Here is a 15,001-nt window from a genome sequence, read left to right on the forward strand (position 1 = left end):
AAAATTTAGGAGAGGAAAGTGCACATTGCCTTTTTTGAAAGAAAAAAATTAAATGTATGCTTTGTCTTCCAAGCTCTCTTGATGAGGAAAAGCCCTCTTTTCTCTTTACAGCTTTAAGAGGAACATAAAGCTGTGTACTTAAATACACATTTAAACTTCTGTCACATAGCAAGCTGAAAGTTACATAAGCCTTATTTTTGAATAGACTATGCCAATCCAACAAAAACTTCAGAAAAGGATTACATCTATCATTGCATCATATGTGAAAGAATAAGACCGATTAGGGCCTAGAATCGTAACAGTTGAAGAAAGACTAAACTGGCCATAGGATACATTAATGTAAAAACACTGGGGAATTCAAACAGCAGAAGTCAACTGTAAGATTTTATGTGTGCCATCAGAGATTCACTAATAAAGAATAAAGTTAATAATTCAAATGGCTCTGGATACATATTAGTACCACCAATTTTATTTATATAAGAAATGCCTGGTCCACTGGACTTTTTAGTTTAACTCAGCAATAATTACTGCTGTTTCTTGACAGACCAGTGATATTTCCCCCATAGTTTTAAAGTACAAAAAACAGAATAGCTAGGGGAAAAAAATCTCAAGTATAAATAATGCAACCTTTAACCTACCAAGGGTCACTAAATTGTTAACACTGATTATTATAAATGATTCAATTTATTTAAACTAAAAAGCATTACTTAAACATTTCCTCTTCCATTTGGGCCAAGGGACATGCTTAACAAAACACAAAAAAGCAACAGAAGCACAAAGTTATATGATTTTTTCAGAAAACAAAACAAAACAAAAAAACCTCGATTCAAAAAGGGAACAAATTTTGGAAGCTAGTCAGAATAAAGATGAAACTACTTCAAAAAGAAACTATTTGTCAGTTAATTGATAAAAATTTTCTAGTAACAGTAACTTTAATCTTACTGGAGTTACGACAGGGACGGGTCAAGACTTGTAATACACAGTGGAAGTGCTGATGATAGGAGTGTATTAAAGGGCAGTAACCGAATGTTTTGACTAAGCAAATGGTAATAGCTGCCCTTCCACTTATTTGTTCCTTTGTTTATAATTAAGCTGAAAATTATAGGACTAAATTTACTTTCATGAATCTGCTGGTATTGACTTTGGAATTTTCATCTGGGTCTGGGGGTTATTAAAACACATTTTACCATGTCCTGGAATTTATATTAATTTTGTTAGATAATGAAATGCTAAATTTAATGCCAACCATATTCAATAAAGTAATATCTCTTATGGTTTTCAGGCTTATTTGGATGACTAAGGAACAAAGGGAAGAAATGAGACAAAGAAGTGACAATGGGCACTGTGGACAGATCATAATAGTCTATAATTTCTAAGCAGTATACTTTTCATGTATGACCAAGTTTAGATCCCTAAAATTTTAAAACAGGTTTTCTATGGGATGGCATGAAATCCAATGTTCATCCTTTAAAACTGCTGGGAGAAATGGCTGCCAAGGTCTTTTGTATCAACATAATGTGAATGAGGAAGGATAATTTGTTCCATGCGCTCAAAAATATAGTTTTCCCATGACAGACTTTTAATTTGATCAAATTCTGGCTAAAGTGGTTGAGCCCAGAAGAAAAACTATCTAGTGAGGGCACAAAGAGCCTCTGAAACAGCTCTGTCTTCTGATTCAGAGCTAGTAAAGGTCACGCTACAGGGACCATACATGTGGATGCATAATAAGGCATAGCTTCAGCTGTTAAGGTTGAAATATGGGCCAGTGTATTCCACATCTGTTCCTTAAAAAGTTAAAAAAATTATCAGAACCTCTTCCATGAAATTCAGCCAGTGGTGTGAAGTGTGGGATTCCTTGTTATGAGAGATATGCTCAGGACTCTAAAGCAGCAGCAACTTAAGAAGTTAGCAATGAAACTTTGGCTTAAAATAAAAACAAAGAAAAGAAAAGGTCAAACTGGTGCAAGTTGTCTCCTGAAAGAGGTATGTGGGACTGACCCTCATAAATGTCATCCAACATAAGTTTCCCCTGCCTTCTTTTACTGTTATCACCTTCATTGCACAGGAGTTATATCATTCTGTATGGTTAAGTTTCATAAATAATGAGAAAACTATGTGTAACAAATACACCATATTTCCCACCCACCCAGCAACCCTTCCCAAAATAACAAAAGTTACATCAAATTAAAAAGTAGCTTCATGAATGAAGGTACTGCTTTAAGTTGCACTTTTCCTGCAAGTGCCGCCAGTGCCTTTGCGCTGGGTATGAAGGAAAGAAAAAAATTCTCCACATAAACTGACAAAAAATTTAAAAACCAATGTCCGGTTTCAACCAGTCAAAACCGGGCCGAGCGGAAGCCGAGATATCTCAGTACCTTCCCATCAGAGGGTCCTTGCAATGCCTGTTCTTCATCCTGATAGGTATCTATGTCCTTGTGATTGTACACAATCCATAAGATACTATGTTTTGTTTCTTAAAACATCCTCTGATTGGCAAATGAAGTAAATATTGTTTTAAAAATAGAAAATTAAAATTAAACCAGAAGAAAAGAAAAGAAACACAGTGAGCTTGTTTGGAGTCCATAGGATCCGATCCGGAAGAGCTCGGAAAATGTGTTATGTGTTTTCTCCTGTTTTCGGCTGGAAAGGTACTAGAGGTTGCGTTGGTCAAGGAAAGGATTGTAGAGTAGGAAAACCAAAGACGTTAATCTAGACTTCAGAAAATTCAAGTGTTAGCTTCATCATCTGTGTCTTCTATCAATACCTTAGTGTCACGAGCCTTGGATCTAGTGGTAACAAGGGGGACAAAAAACACTTAGTCCGTTAGTCAAATATAAACACTTTCACAGTATTAGACACATTTCCAGTCTTACCATCATTAAACAAACATCCTAAACAGGGACTATCTGCTGTACCAGATGGATTATTCTAGCGTTTCCTATTCAATTTCAGATATTATTGGAAAAACACTAAGAAACTAGATCACAATCAGAGGAAGGTAACAAGAACAATGGCAGGGTATGTGCAACGCAGAAGGCAGTAATCTGGGTTTGAGTACTGACTTTGATTTTTTTTTTTTTGAGACAGAGTCTCGCTCTGTCGCCAGGCTGGAGTGCAGTGGCATAATCTCAGCTCACTGCAACCTCCGTTTCCCAGGCTCAAGCAATTCTCCTGCCTCAGCCTCCTGAGTAGTTGGGATTAAGGCATGTGCCACAACGCCCGGCAAAGTTTTGTATTTTTAGTAGAGATGGGGTTTCACCATGTTGGCCAGGCTGGTCTCGAACTCCTGACCTCAGGTAATCTGCCCGCCTTGGCCTCCCAAAGTGTTAGAATTACAGGCGTGAGTCACTGCACCTGGCCACCTGACTTTAATTTTATGATGCTTCTATTTAACCCTTTGAATGCCCGTTTCCATCTCTGTAAGGCAGGAATGATAACACCGATTTCACTGAATACCACTTTCACCTCATGGAGACAGTGTGTATATCAAGTGAGAACATGGATGAAAAAAGCATTAAACAAACTGAAGAAACTGGCTGGTTCCTGTAATCCCAGCTCCTTGGGAGGCTGACATAAGAGGATCGCCTTAGCCCGGGAGTTTGAGACCAGTCTGGGCATCACAGTGAGACCCTGTCTTTAAAAAAAAAAAAAAAAAAAAGCCAGGTATGATAGTGCACACCTGTAGCCCCAGCTACTCAGGAAGCTGAGGCAGGAGGATCATTTCAGCCCAGGAGTTCAAGGCTGCAGTAAGGTATGATCACACCACTGCACTCCAGCCTAGGTGACAGACTGAGACCATGTCTCCAAAAAAAAAAAAAAAAAAAAAAAAACCCAAGAAACAAATATAAGGAATTGTGATAAGGATAATGAGGATGACAGATATAACACTTGAGGCATACATGAGAAACCAAAAGAGTTAGCCAGCAGAAGAGAAGACCTAAGGAGAGGCATAACAGTTATTTCTCTTCAAAGAGTTAACAACATATAATGCAGAAGAGGGAGGAGACTCATTATAAGTTATGTGAGAGAGCCCAAATAGGATCAAATTGTTAAAGTTACAGTGAAATTACAGTGAAGCACATTTCAGCCCAACATAAACCATTTACCACTATAAATACCAACAACAAAATCAGGTGGCTGAGTGTGGTGGCTCATGCCTGTAATCCCAGCACTTTGGGAGGCCAAGGAGGGAAGATTTCTTGAGGCTAGGAGTTTGAGACTAGCCTGGGCAACATAGTAAGACCCTGTCTCTACAAAAAATAAAAAATTAGCTGGGCAGAGGGGTGAAGGCATGTAGTCCCAACTACTTGGGAGGCTGAGGTGGGAGGAGCGCTTGAACCCAGGAGGTTGAAGCTGCAGTGAGTCATGATCGTGCTACTGCATTGAGCCAACCTGGGCAATGGAGCGAGATACTGTTTCAAAACAAACAAACAAACAAAAAAACCACACACATTAAGGATATGCTAAAGGTTGCATGAGTGATAAAGTCAGTACTGAAACTCAGATCTTCTTTTGGATTCCCTGCTCTCTCCGCTGTACACCAACTGTTCCATTCCTAATGTCTTACTCTTGGTGCAATCTGGTTTCCCAGTGTTTCTCCATTAAACACCTGAAATGGAACAGAATAATCTATTGCCAAAGAGCCCCTTGTTTAAGCAGAAATAGTATATGTTTAGATTGCCCTCTGCTGGTAACTAACAAGGATAATTAGACTTCAAAATCAGGAGCTCAATGAGGTGACCAACCACACTCAGCATTTTCTTCCAGCCCTTTGTGGCACTTATCTCGCTGATCCACTCAGTGCTCCCCTGCCCCAGCTTCTTCAAACTCTGCTTCCTTGGGATCACAGTACCAACCATGCTTTGTTTTGATGCTCTTCCTATTACCTCCCTGACTATTCCTGCCTCTTTTGTTTCTTTTCTTTTTTTCTCTTGTCTGTGTTTGTGCCCTGGCTACTGTGGTTGAGCCAGGGATTAAGACTCAGTTCCCTGCTCTCTGCTTTTCTCTGCCTTCTGCAGAGAACTTCCAAATCTCTATTTAAAGCTCAGCAGGTTCTACTCTACTCCTCTATATCCAATGAGTTACTGATACTACCTCCTGTTTCTTGCTTCCTTCAAAACATCTCCTTATGTTCCTTTTGGTCCAACTGTAAGCATCCTGATCTGAATTTTCACTGCCCCATACATTAAAGTACCGCATAGCTTTTCATCTGGCTTTCTGGCCTTGAGTTTTCCCTTGCCTAATATATCTTACACAGTGCTATTAAAACTTCCTAGGATACTACTTTCACAATGTCATTCTTCTACAAAAAAATTCTCTGTGACTCGTGGCCGGGCGCGGTGGCTCACGCCTGTAATGCCAGCACTTTGGGAGGCCAAGGTGGACGGATCACGAGGTCAGGAGATCGAGACCATCCTGGCTAACATGGTGAAACCCCGTCTCTACTAAAAACACAAAAAATTAGCTGCGTGTGGTAGCGGGCGCCTGTAATCCCAGCTACTCGGGAGGCTGAGGCAGGAGAATGGCGTGAACTCAGGAGGTGGAGCTTGCAGTGAGTGGAGACTGCACCACTGCACTCCAGCCTGGGCAACAGAGCGAGACTCCATCTCAAAAAAAAAAAAAAATTATATGTGACTCACTCCTGCCTACAAGATCAAGTTTGCATTTTCAGCCTTTTACAATCATACTTCATCTATTCAGCAAAATTATTCTTACTATAATTCTAGTCACATGGTTTTTCTTTCTGCACTTCATTTCTACCTTTATGTTCTTTACTGTGTCTCTAGTCTATTCACTCCCTTAACCTTTAGAAAACCGTTCATCCTCAACCTATATCTCCTTCACTCCAATCTACTGTGCTATCTATTGTCTCTAAATTTCAAATGCAATCACCATATACTGTACATTTGTGGTAACTTTTAGCAACATACGTAGTCAATGACTGATAAAAATATTGTTGTAGGTATTTAATAAGAAGATAAAAATAGCAATCGTTTATACTTAGTAGGCTCTTTCTGTGAGAGAACTGGTCCAAATTCTATGTAATCATGAATATAATCCACTTAACCACCCTATAAGCAAGAACCATATTAATTCCAATTTACAGATGAGGGGCAGAAAAGAGAAATTCAGTAATTTGGTCAAGGCATAGATGGCAGGATTCCTAAAGTTTATAACATAACAATTATTTGTATACAAAACATACAGAAGAGTCAAGTATTAATAAATCACTCTCCAACAACCTCTTCCTCCAGACAGTGGATCTTTAGCGCCAAATTACTAGGTTATGCATCGATGACATTTACTCTATGTGCTCATTTAGACAGTCATAGGTTGCATCATATGGAATTGCTGCTTATTACTGTTTTTTTGTAGGTGAAAAATAGCTGAGTATTGGCAATTTCATTTGGTTCAACCTGATAGCTCCGTAGCTTACATGTTACCCAATGCTAAAACTCAAAGGAAATATGCCTCACAGAAGTAGAAGCCACACATACTGAGAAGCGAGGCAAGGCCGGCGCAGGGATATGCTCTGGTTGTACTTCCATGACCGATTCTTCTGGCGGTTTCGTACCCCATCATCCTGGTCCATCATCTGTTCTAGGAGAGTCTGATCATCTGCGTTCAGGGGGGCCACAGAGATGTCCCGCACAGCACGGAATTCACCACAGTTATTCAGATGTTCATTCTCCAGGCGGAAGAAGTTCCACACAAATCGCCTTAGCAAAATGGGGTAGATCAAAGTACTTATGAAATTGTAACATACTTCTGCTACCTGTAAACCTCCCAGGGTATCAAGTTTCCACTCATGGAAACAAAAACAAAGAATTAAGGGCTTGAATATTAAAATAGGGAAAGATGGTGTTGCGGGGAGGTGGTGGTGGTGGGGGGTAAGGGAAACAAGACTAGACTACGAAAAAGGAAGGGACTCATGGAATGCAGTTTTAGAGTGCTCATTCTTTCAACTTATTTGACAAATATTTACTGAATGTCTCCCATAAGGCAGTAAAGGCACAGAATGACACAAAGCCTTTTTGCCCTTATGGGGTGTAATTTCTAGTGGTGGAGACAGACAATGAGCAAGTAAACAATCAATCGGCTAATGATAAGTACCGTGAAGAAAATAAAGCAGGACAAAGGGAATAGAGTATGCCATCATTAAGACTGGTTAGGGAAAGCTTCTTTGAAGACATGGCAGCTATTGAAAACCTGACTGATACAAAGAAGCAAGTCATGTAAAAATCCTGGAGGAAAGTATCCCGGGCAGAGGAAAATGGCAAGTATAAAAAGGCAAGTTGGAAACAACAGCAAGGTCAGTGGGGGCTAAGAATAAGTGAGGTTAAAATAGCAGGAGATAATGATGGAGGGGTGAAAGAGGGCCCACCCACAGAGGGCCTTATAACCCATAGTTTAAATTTTAGGTTTAATGGAGAACAATGAGAGAACAACAGGAGAATAAAGTGATTTGTTTGAAAAAGGTCCTGCTGAATGGTGAAGAGATCAAAGGGAGACAAGAACAGCTGAAGAAAGACCAATTGGAAGGGCTGTTGCAGCAGTCCAGAAAAGAGATGATGGTGACTTAAAGGTGGTAATAACAGAAGTGATGAGAAGCAGACAGACAAAGGATTTATTTATAAAGATGGAGCTGACAGGACTTACTGACATGCGATGTGAGTCGTCTTAGGGTTTTTGGTCTAAGGGAAAGGTGACACCATTTACTAAGATCAGAGATGCAGGGCTGTTCCTGTTAGGTTAGAGCTAATCATTAGATATGGGAGAATTCAGTAGAGAGGTGGACGAGAGTCTGCAGTTCAAGGGAAAGTTTATGGCTGGAGATAGCATAAAGACAGTATTTCAAATAATAGGTTTAGGAATAATACAACTAGAAGAGAGAAGAGGGCAAAAGATTAAATCCTGGAACACTCTAACACTTAAAAGTTTGGGAGGAGGAGGAAGAACGAGTAAAGGAGTGGACAAGGAATAGCTAGTGAGACAGGAGACTGTTAGTTTCTGAGAAGTCAAGTGAAGAAAGTGCTTTGCTGGGAAGTAAAGTAAGATAAATAAGTACAGAGAACTGACCAGGGGATTTAGCAAAATAGGCAGTATGATCTAAAAGCATAGGCTCTGGGAGACTGTCTAGATTCAAATCATGGCTCTACCACTTGCTAGTTGTAATGACCTTGGATGAGTTACTTAACCTATGCTTCAGTGTCATCAGCAAAAGACATGATAACAGTACCTACTTCCTAAGATTGTTGTGAGGATTTAATAAGGGTAAAAGGCTTAGAATGCTGTCAGCTACATAGTAGGCACTACAATATTATTATTATAGATTATTAACAAAAGTGGTTTAGTTTGAGTATTGGGAATACATACTTAAATGAAAAAGAGAATGGGAGAGAAGTGAGAGTGGAGACAGCAAGTGCAGACGCCTCTTGAAGAGTTTTGCTATAAAGGACAGCAGAAAGATGGGCAATAGTTGGAGAGAGAAAGCTGATCTAAAGATGGTTTTTTCTGTTTGTTTTAAATGGGATAGAACATTTGATTTAATTAGTAAGCAAATGATTTTTAAAAAAGAAATAAAATCGTCATGAGGTATTTTTCTTTTTTTACTAGAATTTCTTTTAAAAAATTGATGAAGTAGCACACATGAAAGAGAAAGAAGTGGGTGGGGAAGGTGGCAGCAGCGATGGGGAGTTCAGGTGCCAGGCCGAGGCATTCAGGAAGGTGAGGAAGGGAAGGAGCACTGGTCTGGAGAGAGCTCTGATGGCAGGTGGATTCCAGAGTCATGCTTTCTCTCTCAGCTTTATCTTTCCGTTTCCAGCTTCCGTCTTATTTTAACAGGCAGTGTTTGTCCATCCTGACTTAGAGGAATGTTATACACCTATCTGAAAATATCTTTATATCGTCTTATTTGTGAAAGATATCTACACTAGGCAGAGTCTAGGTAAGCAGTTATTTTCTTTCAGCATATTAAAGATTTCATTTTAATGATTTCTGACTTTCACTGTCGCTGTTGAAAGTTAGTCCTTCTTTCTCTTGGCTAATTTGCCTTTTTTTTTTTAAGATAAGCATTTCAATAGAAGTATATCACACATAAAGTATGCAAATAAAAAATGTACAGCTTAATTATCATAAAGGGACTCACTGTGTAATTACCATCCAGAAATATGAAATACATTACCATACACTGAAAACCACCTTTAGGGTTCTTTCCTATGTTAACTTCCAGAGAGTTCATTGATTTACTTTTCATACTTAGTTCTACAATCCACCTGGAATTGATTTCACACACAGTACACAGTAGGAGCTGGGAACCATTTTTTTCCATATGGATACCCAGTTGACTCAATATCACTTTATCATTTATTAAAGGCCCTCTTTTTCCACTGTTATGTAGCCACCTTTGTCATAAGTCAAGAAGTATCAAGGTATGCACGAGTGGATTTGTTTCTGTACTCCCTATTCTGTTCCAGTGGATTGTCTATCCTTTCACCAATACCATATACTGTCTTACTCACTGTAACTATATAATCAATTTTGATATCTGACAGTAAAAGCCTTTTAACTTTGTTCTTTTCAGGATAGTCTTGGCCATTCTTGACCTTTCGTATTCCCATATAAATTACAGAACTGGCTTGTCGATTTTCCCACATCTACACAGCTTTAATTAGACCTATTCCTAGGTATATATCTGATATATTCTGATGCTATTCAAAATGATATGGTTTTTAAAATGTTCTTTTTCTAGTTGTTATGACTGTTTTTAAAAATGACTGATTTATATTATGTCGACCTTGTATTCAGAACTGTGACATTAGATCTAATTATTTGTAAACTATTTTGAATTTTCTGTGTAATTGTCATCAGTGAATAATTATAGTTTTATTTTTTTCCTTTCCAATTCTGATAGTTCTTTTTCCTCATTGCGCTAGCTATACTTTGATGATATTAAATAAAAGTGGGAACAGCAGACACACTTGTCTCATTCCTGATTTCAAGGGAAAGTTTATAGTGTTTTACTGTTAAATATGTTCTTGATTGTGTTTTTGTAGAAAACATTTTTTTCATGAACAGGTATTGACTTTTATCAATGGCCTTTTCTACAAATATAGAGGTTCTTTTTCCCCCTTTATTCTGTTAATATAAGTGAGACAGGTTTCTTTCTTTCTTTTTTTGTTTTTTGAGACAGGGTCTCCCTCTGTTGCCCAGGCTGGAGTACAGTGGTGCAATCTTGGCTCACTGCAACCTCTTCCTCCTGGGTTCAAGCAATTCTCCCAACTCAGCCTCCTGAGTAGCTGGGACTACAGGCATGCGCTGCTACTCCCGGCTAATTTTTGTATTTTTAGTAGAGATGGGGTTTCACCATGTTGGCCAGGCTGGTCTTGAACTCCTGACCTCAAGTGATCCACTCACCTCAGCCTCCCAAAGTGCTGGGATTACAGGTGTGAACCACCGTGCCTGGCCCAGATTGATTTTTGAAATGTTAAATCTTACATTCCTTGAACGAACCTAACTTGTATTACCCTTTTTATATATTGTTGAATTCATATGCTAATATTTCATTCAGGATTTTTACAACTCTGTACATGAGACAGATTAGTTTTTATTAAAATGTCATTGTAGGCTTATGTATCAAAGTTATGCTGGCTGCACAGAACAAACTAGAAAGTGTTTCCTTTTTCACTCTTTTTTTTCTGGAAGAGTTTTGTATAAAATTGGTTAATATTTCTTCCTCAAATATTTGAAAGAATTCCTGGGCCTGGAGTTTTCTTTGTGCAAAGTATTTTAACATGAATTTAATTTCTTTAATACAGATTTTCTATTTCTTCTTTATTGATTTTGGCACACTGCTTTTTGAGTAACTTGTCTATTCATCTAAATTTTTAAATTTATTGATATAAAGTTGCTCATAAGATAGTCTTATTCTTTAAATAAATATCTTTAGGTTTTTTGATATTTATAATTTGTACTTCCTTTTCTTCTTTGCTTTATCAGTCTTAAGTACTTTATCAATAGTATTTGGTATTTTAAGGAAATTAAGTTTGGCTTTATTATTAATAATTTTCTGTATTGTATGTTTGTTTTCTGTTCCATTAATTTACGTTCTTTATATTTACTTATTTCTACTTTCTTTTGGGATTTGCTGTTTTTTAAATCTTTCTTATTTCCTGAGCTATATATTTTTCTGATATATACATGTAAGGTTACACATTTCCTTGTAAGCATGGCCCTAGCTGCATTTTACATTTTTCTCTTTTATCACATTTTCAATTACATTCTGTTCAAAAAAATTTTTTTTTTTTTTTGAGACGGAGTCTTGCTCTGTCACCCAGGCTGGAGTGCAGTGGCATGATCTTGACTCACTGCAGCCTCTGCCTCCCAGGCTCAAGTGACCCTCACACCTCAGCCTCCTGAGTACCTGGGACTACCGGCGCGCATCACCATGCCCAGCTAATTTTTGTATTTTTTGTAGAGATGTGTTTTGCCATGTTGCCCAGGCCGGTGTCAAACCCCTGAGTTCAAGTGATCTGCCCACCTTGGCCTTCCAAAATGCTGGGATTACAGGCATAAACCACCATGCCTGGCTATTCAAAATATTTTAAAATTTGCATTACAATTTCAATTTTGACCCAGGGGTTATCAGACATGTACTGCTTAATTTCTAAACATTTGGGACTTTTGAGTTATCTTTTTGTGATTATAATCCTCTGCAATTTGTTGAGACTTCCTTTATGGCCCAGTATAAGGTTAATTTTGGTAAATGTTCTACATGTATTTAAAAGAATATGTATTTAGTAGTTGGATGCAGTTCTCTACATATGTCATTCAGGTTTAATTAATTAACTGACCCCTTATTTATCTATCACTGAAGGAAATATGTTAAAATCTGAAATTGTAAACTTACTTGTAGCAACGCCAGCGTTTGCTTTACAAAATTTTAAGGCATTTTATTAAGTGCATACAAATTTTAATTGGCAGTCACAAGTGAATTTCAAAGTCTACAGATTTGGCAAATTTCTATAGTGCAAAGGTAGTGTTAGTGCTCTGTTTATCTTGGGGCTCCTGTTTTCATTTAGATTTTGGATTATCTTGTCTGATTTTTTTTTTTTAGGAATATTTAAACACTTTTTTTTTTGAGACTGAGTTTTGCTCTTGTTGCCCAGGTTGGAGTGCAACGGTGCAGTCTTGGCTCACTGCAACCTCTGCCTCCTGGATTCAAGCGATTCTCCTGCCTCAGCCTCCCGAGTAGCTGGGATTACAGGCGCCCACCACCATGCCCAGCTAATTTTTGTATTTTTAGTAGAGACAGCGTTTCACCATGTTGGCCAGGCTGGTCTTGAATTCCTGACCTCAGGTGAGCCGCCCGCCTCGGCCTCCCAAAGTGTTGGGATTACAGGAGTGAGCCACTGCACCTGGCCAGATTTAAACACATTTTATCTAGCATTTTTATTGTTTTCAGTGAGAAGGCTGGGCTGAATAATTCAGACTGCCAAATTGCAAAAAATGATTCATTTCTGTTTTAAGCCATTTTACCTCCCAATTTCCACTTATGCTTTCAATGGAACCCCGTTCTAAAGAAGCTTTTAAGTCATCATCAATGGTTATTTTAACTTTGTAAGAATTAACCTCTGGGCCAGGCATGGTAGCTCACGCCTGTAATCCCAACACTTTGGGAGGCTGAGGTGGGTGGATCAACTGAGGTCAAGAGTTCGAGATCAGCCTGGCCAACATGGTTTTCCAATTCTAAGGCTGAGGAGAAATTTGAGAACAGTTGGAAAATTAAAGGTTTTCAAGTACAAGTTATAATAAATTCTAATTTGTAAGTATTGGGTGTCTTTTAGGTTAAAAAGAATCTTTAATAAACTTTTCAGTAGTTTGCTTACCGGAAAACCTCAAGGGGGGCAAAGACAGTAGCAATGATGTCCCCAGAATGAGGCAACAAAGTTGTAGAGGTAATCGAGATTTGGATAGTCCAAGCAAAGCGCAGAATCACATCCTCTATTATGGCACAGTAGTAGTAGGCCTGAGAAATAATAAACAAATTGAGTATGTTTCCTATCACATTTCTCATAAATAGGCATACCAATGAGCACATGTCCTACCAACAAGACTCACACATGTCCTACGAATAAGCACAGGTTCAAGAGGAAAGTTGTATTTTATTTTGCAGGGAAGTACACATTATATTTTAGAATAATTTGTACCAATTTAGTTTTTTCTTAAATGGTATAATATCCAGTATGAAGTATTACTGAATTTGAGTAATCATTAACAAATATATTTCACTGCCATACTGTATACCAGGCTTTCTTCTAGGGCCCAGAAATATAAGCTGCTTAAGATCCTTGATTGATTGAGATTACATTCTAACAGGTACAGTAGACTTAATAGCTAATATCAGAAAAGATTAGCAGATTTATTCACTGTGTTATTTGTACTTTTATTCTCCATTTGCCTTACCCTGTATTTGAAGAAAGTTTTGCCTTGCTTTTTGATGTGAATGAAATTAAGCTTGGATTTCACAACCGTGGTTGAATTTAAGAAATGTTCTATTTTTACATGGGGAAGACGGTGCTCAAGTAATACTTGCAGGTACTAGCACCCAGGATTTAGGAGTCCAATCCAGTTTTAGCTACACAAATTGCCAATAGAGCAGAACTACATAATTCATAGATTTGCTCATTATTAATCTCAGCTCTTTAAATATATGTATTTAAAGAATGTGAAATTTTTGGGAAGGGGAACTACTATGTATTAAGCCATAATATTTATTTTACTTAAAAAATTTTTAAACAAAGTAATACTAGTCATTGTGAGAAAGCTATTGTAAAAAAAAAAAAAAAAAAAAGGTCCCCTGGCCACCTTCTCTTTCCATCCCTAGAGACCAAACATTTTCAAAATTTGTAGCTACTTCTACTTAGCCTCCATGTATTAAAATAATATGTGTATAGTGTTATATCTTGATTACTCAATTTTAGACATTATTCGCTGACTGATGATTATAATAAATTTAATGAGGATTATTATGAGGATTTCAACACATTCACATGGCTCACTGTTCCCTCTCCTATCCTCGCAATATAGTGATAAATCCACATTCACTTTATTTATTATTAGGCTTAACTGAAGAATTGCAATTTCATGTGCCTTTCAGAGTCAGTCTTAAGCTGTTCACCACTGACCAATGTGGGAGCTGATGTCACCAAAAATGTGGAAGTCTTTTGGGAGGAATACACTTATCTTTGAGGTCAAGAGACACAGAAAAGTTAAGTGTGAATATAAAGATAACAAAAATTGTTCCTGGACCTGGGATGTGGTGCTTAATATTATGCATTCCTAAGAACTGATTTTAAGAACTGTTAATCCCTAAGAACTGATTTTAAGGTTCATATACCTGTGTTCTAAATTTTTAATGAAGCTCCACTGGATTCCACACTTTTCGAGCTGGATGAATTTTATTCCAACTATCTGCCTTTTGTTTTAGTTTTTTTTTTAAGACAGGGTCTTGCTCCATTGCCCAGGCTGGAGTACAGTGGCATGAACATAGCTCACTGAAGTCTTGAACTCCTGGGCTCAAGTGATCCTCCTGCCTCAGCATCCCGAGTAGCTGGGGCTACAGGCATGTGCCACCACATCCAGTTATTTTTATTTTATTTTATTTTATTTTATTTTATTTTAGTAGAGTCAGTGTCTCATACTATGATGCCTAGGCTGGTCTGGAACTCAAGCAATTCTTCTGTCCTGGCTTCCCAAAGTGCTGGGATTACAGGTGTGAGCCACCAGGTCTGGCCAGTATTTTTTAAAATTAAAGGAATCTGGTGATCCAGCAGAACATTTTTCTTATAAGTTTGCAAATTATAATGTAGGAAAGTATTTATTTTGTTTTTTAGAGTCATGAAAATATGTAACAACAAAGAAACTGAGTAAAAAATTATATTCACTAATTTTATTACCCAGAAATCACTGTTAGAACTATTTAAAAGGGGGAATGGATCAA

General features: G+C 37.9%; 1 protein-coding gene across 1 annotated transcript in view; it reads right to left on the reverse strand.

The window, feature by feature from the left end:
- Positions 1–447: 447 nt before the first annotated feature.
- Positions 448–15,001, reverse strand: part of XPR1 (xenotropic and polytropic retrovirus receptor 1) — a 257,165-nt gene continuing 242,611 nt past the window's right edge. Inside the window, exons 13-15 of the mRNA XM_054456830.2 lie at positions 12,888–13,027; positions 6,498–6,719; positions 448–2,786 (exon numbers count right to left, since the gene is read on the reverse strand). Of these exons, the coding sequence (XP_054312805.1) occupies positions 2,726–2,786; positions 6,498–6,719; positions 12,888–13,027 (423 nt within the window). The 3' untranslated portion in view covers positions 448–2,725. The remainder of the gene's footprint in view (positions 2,787–6,497; positions 6,720–12,887; positions 13,028–15,001) is intronic.

This window comes from Pongo pygmaeus, chromosome 1 (genome assembly GCF_028885625.2).
Source record: "Pongo pygmaeus isolate AG05252 chromosome 1, NHGRI_mPonPyg2-v2.0_pri, whole genome shotgun sequence".
Classification (NCBI taxonomy): Eukaryota; Metazoa; Chordata; class Mammalia; order Primates; family Hominidae; genus Pongo; species Pongo pygmaeus.